Source organism: Frankliniella occidentalis, unplaced genomic scaffold (assembly GCF_000697945.3).
Source record: "Frankliniella occidentalis isolate FOCC.00 unplaced genomic scaffold, Focc_3.1 Scaffold113, whole genome shotgun sequence".
In the NCBI taxonomy this organism is placed as follows: Eukaryota; Metazoa; Arthropoda; class Insecta; order Thysanoptera; family Thripidae; genus Frankliniella; species Frankliniella occidentalis.
This window is the reverse complement of record NW_026267241.1, coordinates 599,795-609,655: the sequence shown is the minus strand read 5'-3', so window position 1 is coordinate 609,655 and position 9,861 is coordinate 599,795. Positions and strand designations below refer to the sequence as shown.

General features: G+C 57.1%; 2 protein-coding genes across 3 annotated transcripts in view; one reads left to right on the top strand and one right to left on the bottom strand.

The window, feature by feature from the left end:
- Positions 1-7,383, bottom strand: part of LOC113217820 (homeobox protein TGIF2) — a 19,530-nt gene extending 12,147 nt beyond the window's left edge. Inside the window, exon 1 of one of the 2 annotated variants that reach the window (XM_026437886.2) lies at positions 6,895-7,383. In XM_026437886.2, the coding sequence (XP_026293671.2) occupies positions 6,895-7,018 (124 nt within the window). In that variant the 5' untranslated portion in view covers positions 7,019-7,383. Of the gene's footprint in view, positions 1-1,780; positions 2,150-6,894 lie in introns of those variants that run through there. The other variant, XM_026437887.2, reaches the window with a different exon arrangement.
- A 1,037-nt stretch (positions 7,384-8,420) lies between these two features.
- LOC113217822 (TBC1 domain family member whacked) overlaps positions 8,421-9,861 on the top strand; it is a 13,646-nt gene continuing 12,205 nt past the window's right edge. The window contains exons 1-2 of the mRNA XM_026437889.2: positions 8,421-8,972; positions 9,601-9,792. Coding sequence (XP_026293674.1) covers positions 9,608-9,792 — 185 coding nt within the window. The 5' untranslated portion in view covers positions 8,421-8,972; positions 9,601-9,607. The remainder of the gene's footprint in view (positions 8,973-9,600; positions 9,793-9,861) is intronic.

Genomic DNA, 9,861 nt, shown 5'->3' with positions numbered 1-9,861 from the left:
GGGGGGCAAATGCATGTGTCGTGGGGGAGTGGAAGGGGCACATGACAAGTGAGGGGAGGAGAAGGGGGAGGGGCAATTTAACAGCTATCGCTCAATGAGCGGGGCCAAGCAAAGAGAACAGAAAGAGAGAGGAGGTGGGGGAGAGGGTCCATGACGTCGCCATCGCCACTCGCCTCCACCGCGCACAGAGCGCGCAAGCACACACACACACACACACACACACACGCCAAGAGTGAGGACAAGTACGAATGTACGGTATGTACATGTGTGAGAGCGAGAAGGGAGGCTCCCGCGAGCAGCATGGGCGTAGGCTGGGGCCTAAGGCACAGCTGTCAGGCGCGCGCGCACGCACACCACACACGCCGACCCCCGAGGGGGGCATTTTTAGACGGCGCGGGGCGTGTGATGTTCGTAGCGCATAGCGGCGCGGCGGCGGGCCTCGCACGGGTTAAGGTATTCGAGCCGTCACGTGACCCCGCGGCCCGGGCCGGCAGGGCCCTCCCGCGCACCTGCCACGGCGGGGACGTTTCCATACAATGGGGGGAGGGCCTCGCGGGCGGGACACGGGACAGGGGCGCGACTGGGTGGGACGACAACGCCGCGAGTCGTGTCAAAGTGCGGCGCAGGACAGGTGCGGGGCCAGGGTGTGCGCGCTGAGGGGGGGACGGAGCTGGACCCGCGGCCGACCGACCGACCAATGGATGAATGAGGCTGGCCAAGATGAGCATAGGAGCACAGCAGCCTCAGCAGCGCCACTGTTGCGCAAGATGTCAGATTACGAGCAGCAGCAGTGACGTGCGCGTCTATCTGTCCCACTCTACACGCCGTGTAGGTCGGCCACACGCCTCGCACGCGGCGCGGCCTCGGCTAGGCCCGCGCGGCGCCCACTACCACGCCGCCGTGGCTGTCAACGGGGCGCCGTACGTCAAGCGGCCACGGCACGGGGCGGGCAGGGCAGCCCTCCGCGCCAAGGACGGCCAGCAGCAGGCCCAGCAGCAGCAGCAGCTCGCCATCGCGGAGGTGCGGCGGCGAGCGGCGACGGCGTCCTTGAAGCCGGGCCCGCGTCGTCCGGCGGGGGCCGCGAAAGCAAACTCTGCGAAGCGCCGAGGAGGAAGCGTCGGTCGGGCGGACGGAGGGGAAGCCTTGGGCCGGCCTAGGCATGTAAATGGCCTGTTCAATTAGCATGAGGGAGGGGAGGGGCCGGGCCAAGTCCATGGCGGGCGCATGGGCCGGCAGGCCAGGTCCGCACTGCAGCAGGGACACAAGTCCCCAGGTGAGGGAAAGGTTGGACACCACCAAACCTCGTAGTATCGCAACAGCGGCAGGCCTCTCACACCTCGGCGGAGCAAAAGTCAACATCCCCATACACTACACCCGCTCGGTACCTCTGCACCTGTCATTGCCAGCGCCGTCAACTTGACAGCCAGCCCGCAGCGCGCGCCGCGGGGTGGCGCCGCTACCGCCGCTCCGATGGATGACATGTCAAAACGCATCCGCGGGCGCGCGCGCTCGCGCACCGCACCACGTGACAGCCCCGCGGGCCTGTGGCATCCTGTCTGTCATTCCCTCCACGAGGCGCCGGCCGGAGCGGCAGCAGCAGCGCCAGCAGCACGTCGATAAGACACTGCGGCGATGCATGCGACCTCGCCGAGACGCGTCCATTAATATTTAAACCGAATTCCAAAGCGCGCCACTGCCAGGCGACACGGGCCACGAGGTGACAGCGCTTCACAGACACACTCGCATTCACACACACACACAGTGAGTAAGTTCTTCCTACCGGCCAAGAGCGAGGCCCGCTGGTGCGACCGGCGGTGGTGAGAGCCTGGTGGCAGCATGGCTGACAGCGGCCTGAAGACAGCGTCAAGAGTTCGGGGCGCTGCTGTCACTGCGCGCTAGGGCATCCCCGCCCCGGGCAGCAGGGCGTCCTCCTGGGGGACAGCGGACGGCACTGTCCTAGCACACGCACACACATGCACTCGCGGGTCGCCACGCTGCGCCACGGCGCGGGAGGGACAGCTGCAGGTCGGGATATAGAGGAGGAGGATGGCGGCGTGGAGCGACGCGGGGCGGCCGGGGAGGCAAAACGTCGCGGTGCGCTCGCCAGCGCTCGCCTCGCTCGGGACGGGACTGATAGCCGGGCCGGGCCAGCAGCCAGCGCCGCCAACAACGGCGAGGTGCACCAGGAGAGGCGGCGGGGAGGGGGCGCGGCAGGCGCGGCCGCCGGGCGGCCGGGGGAGGGGCGCGCGGCGGCGGCGGCGGGGTCGTGCGGGCGAGCGGGCCGGGCGGCGGGCTGGGGCCCCAGCGGCACGGCCGGGACTCTGCGGCCCGCGGGCTCCGCGCCCTACCCGCGCCCCGCACACACGTGGTCGGACACACAAGTCACATGAAGTTTTTACGGCGGGACGACCTGTTGCGCCAACTGCAGCGGCGCCCGCCACCCCGTCGCACCATAGCACAGGAGGGCAGTAAAACGGAGGCAAGAGCAGCGCGGCGAGGGGAGGCGGCGTCGCGACGGCGCCAGGGAAGTCCAAGTGCCCGTTCAGGGTCGCCGCCCGCACACGCTCACGACCGGCGGCATACCATCATCCCCCCGGTTCGCTTCCGTCGTCGCCGACGCCCGCTCGTCCGAGAGGCAGGCAACCCGTCCGGCGCCGGCGCCTGTCGGGATCGAACAGTAGGCGAGCCCCGCCCCGGGACAACCTATTTCGAGACGCGGGGCGCGGCGCGTCGGCGCGGGCCGCGGAGGGGCGGCGGCGGCGCGGTGCCAGGTACCGGCTCGGGGCGCACGCCAGGAACACCAGGACCTCATCGAGCGAACTATTGGATCGTCCGCCCCGCGGCGGGGTGGGTGGCGAAGGCAGCAGGGGCCGCGCAGGGGGCCGCACGAGGGCGGCGGCGCGCCGGGCTTTCGGCGGCGACAATTTTCAGGATAAACGACCGGTCGCGGCCTCAGAAAATCTCCCAAATCTCCCCCTGAGCCCGAGCCCGCCGCGTTCTCCCAGACCGCGGCCCCCGGGGCAAGGCCAGCCCGCCAGCCCTGCGGGCCCCCGGCAGCCGGCTACCCGAGGAGACGGGCTCCCAGAAGCGGAGGATCGCGATAGCGATAGCGCCCTATCACGGCCTTATCAGAGACACCAGTGCCCCCTGTCTCTTCCGGGCCGCCGTAGGACTCACTCTAGGGTGGGCGCCGCCTCCGCCCCGCCGAGCAGCGCCAGCATTGTCAGAATGACAAGCCCGACGCCCTGGCCTGGCGGCGGCGGTAGGGACTATAACTGCGCCGTCGCCTCTTAGCGTCCATTTCCGCGTGCGTCGCGGCGTCCCCGCGCGCAGCGCCATGCCGTCGCGCCCCGCGGCGTGGCGGGAGGGGCCGAGGCGCGGCCGCGGTGCCGGCGGGCACGATGACCGACCCACCCCTGGTCACGCCGACCCGTGTGCCCTGGCATGGCGCGTCGCCATGCCGTGCCAGACGCGCTGAACTTTACTCGCTGCCAGAATATGTCGACGGGAAGTGGAAGTGCAGCGCCAACCACACCCCCGCGGAGGCAGGCGGCGCCCCAGCAGCGTGCCCCAGCGACGACGCAGCGCCGCCGCCGTTGCACCACAGGGGCCGGGGCGAGGGGGAAGCAGGGCGTCCAGGTGGGGAGAGTGACTGACGGACACGTGCGAGTCGGCCTACTTGACGTGCCCCACGGCCCCGCCACCACCCCGCTGGCACCCGGTAGGCCGGCCCCATGCCGTCACGCAGCGCCACGCCGCGCCACCAAGACGACAAATGTCGCGACAAAAATACCGCGAGCCGGCGCGGGGCGGGGCGAGGCGTGCACGCCGGTACGCCACACGGCGCACCACCACACCACCCGCTCCTCGGCACCGAGCTGAGAGGAGAGGCAAAGACCCGCCGAGATGCACGGCCAGCACCTTCCACTCATCATCTTCCTCCTCCGGCGTCCGTACTGGGTACCGGCCGTAGAAAAAATCGGGCTCGCCGAACAGGCATGATGGCGTCGCGAGGCGATTCCTGCGTGCCGCGAGCCTCCAGTCTCCTCCACTCTCTCTCTCTCTCTCTCTCTCTCTCTCTCTCTCTCTCTCGCACGCTTTGTCTCGAAGCGAGAGGGACCGAGACCAAAAACAGTGCGAGGCACGCATCAACATCCCCCGAAGCCTCCTCAAGACCCCGTGCAGTCCAGGTCTGTCCGCACGCCCGCCTGTCCCCCCGCTCGCTCCCCTCCCCTGCAGCGAGTCCACCTGACCCCGCGCACCTCCTCCCCCTCCCCCTCATTGCAACAGGCGTCACAAACATGCGAACAACGGCGAGCTCATCTGTGTGCGAAACTGGGGAGAGGGGGAGGGGAGGGGAAGGGAGGGGGAGCGGGCGGGAACAAAAACCTCCCAACGGGATTACCGGACCCGGGCCCTTCAGAAAAACTCCTACAGGGTGATCCACGAGTCTCCGGGACCTCGGGACCCCGACGACGACGACGATTCTCCACGGGCAATTAGACGAGGAACAGCCCAAAACAGACGCGACCACCCCGCCGGGGCAGCCAGCCTCCGTCACACACGGTGGCGTGGCGCGCCTGGCGGAGGTATAGTGGAGGGGCCGCGCGGAGACTCTCTAGTGAGTCGTCCAACATCCGAAATAGACCCCGCCGCTCCGCGCTTCCTGGCGTCGCGACGGCGGCGTCGTGGGCGCAGGACCCGCAGGACACGGCCTGGACAGTGGCGAACAGACGCGCTCCACCCACTCGCTCGCAGAAGCCGCTTTGCACACTCGCGCGACACTAAGACTCGTTTGCACGGGGCTTGAAGGGTGGTGGGCATTACGTAATTTGTAGAGATGCGGCGCCCGGCCCGCCAAGGGAGGGTGAACTGTCTAAAATTAGACAGACGTGCTTATGTAATGAGGCACAAGACTAAGGCCCCGCCGGCGCTCACATGACGGGGGTTATGCACTAGAATTTCCGAGCGGCATGCAACCCCTTGGAAAATAAAAATACAATTTGAAGCAAAGGGGTGTATAGGTGGAAGGTCACGAGCTGACAGGTAGACGCACTGAAAATATGTCCAGGAATGCTGATGACACAATGACATGCTAGTATATAAAAAAAAAAAAAATTCTTACAGAGATAAATTAAAACAAGGAGGAAAGAAAACACAAAATTAATTTTGTGTGAATACTGGTACTCGTTCTTTACAGAGACCCTTTCAGTGCTCAGTTGCTTTACATCTATATGGTTGTAGAATCAACGAGTGTTGTTCTGTCAACATGTGTCACGTTTCTCTGAGAATATATATTATTATTAAACATGTACCATATAAAACTGGATGATGACGAAATTAAAAAGAAGGCTAAAACAGGCGCTATTCTCGGTATTCCCTTCAGGTCACAAGACAAGAGCATTGTTGCAAAAGTCGGCGCTTTCAAAAAGATGCGCGTTCCGTGAAAACCAAAATGAATATGAATCTACAGTTGGCGGCACAATAGCAGAAGCAACATCGGCAGACGGGACTTAGACTGAAAACTTGTGAAATCTGTTAAGAGTTCTCAAAATTTTGCTATTAGACCAAAACAATCTTCATTGCTTCCAGTAATACTAGCAAACGAACTTTCGAATGGTAGTATTGGCATGTCTGTATGCGCTTCGTGTTCCAAGATGAAGATTCGTTGTGCGGCACGGGTCTATCGACTTAGAACGAAAACCGGCGAATTTTGTTAAGAGTTCTCTAAAAAGTAGTGTCAAACTTGAAAAAAGGTCCATTGTTGGTCACGCCTACAACATTCCCAGTTTCGAATGGTACAAGTATCATAAGTGTACATATTCTGTACTCCGAGCATGAATAGCGTTACGCGTGACATCGCACTGAGATCAATACTCGTTCTTCTACCACTGAGTAGGTGCAGGTGGTGGTAAAGAACGAGTAAAAATTGTACTCACAGCTAACATCAGCTTGACAACAACCGCGCGTCTGTCAGCTGTACAGCTGTCAATTTGACAGGGCTGTCATAAGTGACAGTAAATGTCAAAAATTGGAGAACAAAATATTTCTGTATCGAATGGTAGGGGTTTCCTTAAGTCAGCACAAATTTTACTTTAATTAAAACCATGAACGAAGAGAATGATGCAATTACCGCAAACTGGGCCACTCAAAGGAGCCTGCTGTAACTGACAGATGACAATCCCCTTTTCATAATCTGTTTCAAACTTCAAGTGGGGCACTTGGGGGGGCCACCGCGAGGCGAGACGGGCGAGACCCCGCGGGAAGCGTGTCATCTGTTCATGACCACATGGCAGCCAGAGGCCCTCGGGACACACGTGCCATGGGCAAAAGCCACCCCGAGACCCTCGGGAAGGCCCGTCCCGCCTGACAGCGCCGTGACAGCGGTGGTACCTGCGCCCTGCGCCCGCACCTCGCCGCAAAACTTGTTTTGCGCACGGAAAATACGCGTCCCCTTTGGAAACATCCTCAGTACGTAGTGTGCAGACGGACTTCGCCCTCCTGCACAGCCGCCGTCCGCGACATCCATGTCCTGGAGTCTGCGGGGGCTGCTGGAAACAACAAGCAACCATGACAACCATGACGGGGCGAAAACTCCAATGAGAAAGAGAGAAGGAAAAAAATGCCCCATGAATTAATTTGAATTGAGCCGCAATGACATTTGAGCCGAGGCAGCGGCAGCGGCGCTCTCCCATTGGCCGGCGCGCGGCCGTGCCGAGCCGTGCGCCGACTCCGTGTGGACCCCGTGGTGTTTTCACAGCCCATGTCGCTTCTGCAACCACGTGCACGTGTTCTGCGGGAGACAAACGCGGCGGACTTTTGCGGGGCCACAGACCTGGACAGACAGCGGACCGAACGGCCGCGGATTGACACGGACACCAGGAAAATACTCACGTCGTTTGTACTTCATTAGATCCGCCGGGTAGACTTGCGAGTAGCGAGGAGTGAAGCGGAGCGACGAGCCAGCCGAGCTGTCACTGCGGACACCCGACGGCTTCCAGGACCTGAACTTGTTCATGGCGAAGTCGTCAGAACGTTTTGAACGCCCGACAACTTATTTGAGCGCCGCTGTAGCGCCGCCGAGTCTTTGAACGCCGCGCTCTGGCTTGTTATGCCCCCCTCGAGCTCCGTCAAAGTGACCGCACACGAGGTTAGAGTCTGCACAAACTTCTCTACGTTCACCGAAACGTAGAGTAAACGTCACTTAAATCTTGTCACCGAGTGTCAGACAACGCACGCACCCACTGATTCAACGTTTACCAACAAAGTCACTGTTTTTCTTGAGGTTTACGACGACAACACGGAGCTCCTACATGACAGCGTGCTGTTGACAGGATTTTTGAGTTCGAGTTTGCTTCGGGCAGGCGGGCAGGCGCAGGCGCCGCTCCGATCTAGCGACAGATGAGCAGCAGGTAGGGTGAGGGGGGCGAGAAGGGGGAGAGGGGAGGGCGACGGCGGGCCCGAATGTTGCCGAAGGCGCGGCCGAGGACAGCCGAGTGCGGCCCGAAGCGGAGCCGTTCGCGAGCCGAAGAGCCGAAGTGTCGACAAACAATTTGATGCTAAGAATACTTCTTTGCGTCCCAATTTGGATGTGTTTTCTGAAGTGGGCGTTGTTGTAATCAATCAGGCCGGTTCGTTTTCCTTGGAAAATGTGTTTATGCCTTGGGCTCGTCCAAGTTAGAAAGAAACATTGCCTTTGTTGGGTCAATCAGCTGTTTTTTTATTTTTCAAAATAATTCGCCCTTAGCAGCCGAACTGGTACCAACCTTCGCACGATGAAGATTCGGTGTCTGTGCTGCCATCCGGAAAATTCGAAAGAAATGACGGCTTGCTTGACAAATCATTCAAGTGAAATTGGCATTTGCCCAGTCTTCAGCTGACAGTAAATAATTTTAAAATCTTTGTTGTGCTCGAATTATTCGCAGCTCAACACATGCTTGACATGACATAACATTTGTCTTCTGCTGAGGATCTCACAAATCTCCAACTCTGCGCATGAGACATGAAACATCCGATAGTTTCTTAGTTATTAATGCGAGTCATTAATGCGAGCCATTTATTAACCTTACAACTTAAAATTGTCTCTTTTTCTGAACATTTAGCTGTAGTTTTGTAGTTTTTGAAGTGTAGTGCTTTTTCTGCCGAAAAGGTTGCTGTCAGTATGGACTGATGGAGGGGGCATATGTTGCCAACACTAAAAACCAAACGACAAGTTCCCTAAACAGAGATTGTTCTTTAATGGGAATCGCTTATCAGTGCGGTTAGTAACTTACGTTTTATAAACGTAGTCTTGAATTCAATTTATTGGAGAGTATTATGTCAAAACCTCCGGTTCAAAAATGAAATATGTCGACATTATTTTCATACTTTAGTGTTGGCAGAACATCTGTCAGGCTGCGTGTTCTCATGTCTGTAAACATACCGACGCAAACGGCCCTACCAGTGAAAGGGCCACCTGTTCACACTTTACGTCCATTATTTTATGACTCTTTTCCCGTGGCATTCCCTATATTGTGGGAATCTGCGTCCATTGCGATGCGTATTGCGGATTTATTTACGTCAGTGTCAAACTTGGCGTTTTGATTTGAAAGGTGTTGGTTTGTTTTACATTCTGCCCACTGGTTGGTAGCAATACGGCCCCTCGTCAAATCCCCTTCCACTTCCCTGTCTTATCGGGAATTTCCAAACAGTGTCTGTCTGTGTAATGCGTTCCTTCCCTGGGGCAGTTCGCCAGACAAACATTACCGCTTACGTTGGTCCCCCTTCTCTCAACGGGGGATTATGTCACCTGCCGAATTGTCAATGTATCACCTGCAAAATTTTGTGATGTTGTGTTAGTGGATGTCAGTGTTAAGTGGCTCCAGTGAGAGGCGAAAGAAAATTTGTTATCGTGTGACTTGAAGATACTTATCACCGAGGAGAGGTTAGGCGCTAGCATTCCTCTGTGCTGGTGTTGTCATCACATATTACACGTAAGTCACCAACAAGCACTCTGAAACCGTTGTAATGGTAAATAGTGCTCAAAATGCTGGGGGTGTTTCAAAGGAGTGTGTCCTTAACCTGTCAAATTTTGATGTCCCATTTCCACCTAGCCATGGTTTTGACATCAGTGGTGGTGTTGACAGTTGTGCCACAGGACAATTATCTTTAGAGTATAATTTAGAGTTTGTCTAAATTCACTGATTTAAAAATACACATAATTTATCTGCCATGTTTCCAGAATTAAACTAGGTTTTAATTGTCTATTGTGAGATCTTTTTCACTTTATTTAAATGTTAATTTATTAATTTAACATACTACCCATTTGTTTGAACAAGTGAAACGAGTACTTGCATGGAAACTATTTGTTCTGGATTTATTTTCAAGTCAGATTTATCTTTCACTTTTCTAAGGTTGCACTTTTTGAATATCTGTCCACTCCAGGAGTCAACTTTTAGGCATATTGTATACACATCTGTTCTTGCCATATAAAAATAAGCATATTTTGCAAACAGTGATTTACAGTTTGATCAAATCAAACACATTGATATTACATGTGGAGTAAACTTGTCATGGATGTTGTGGTGTCTGGGTAATCATTGTTTGTGTGTGCTGTTTCAGATAAATAATGGCAACATCTGTATCTGAAGGACGCGCTATGCATGAAACTGATCATGGTGGAAGTGATGGTGGAGGTGCGGAAGATGACGACACCGGCTCAGAAGTAAGCAGCGTTGTGAATAATGGATCTGTGATATCAACCGTACCAGACCGGCATGGATTTCTTGGAGGCTCACAGTATTGCCCAGATGAGTGAGTATTCTCTCCATTTGTTACATTAAATGCCCACTTAGTTTATCTTTTTTACAAAGTGACCACATC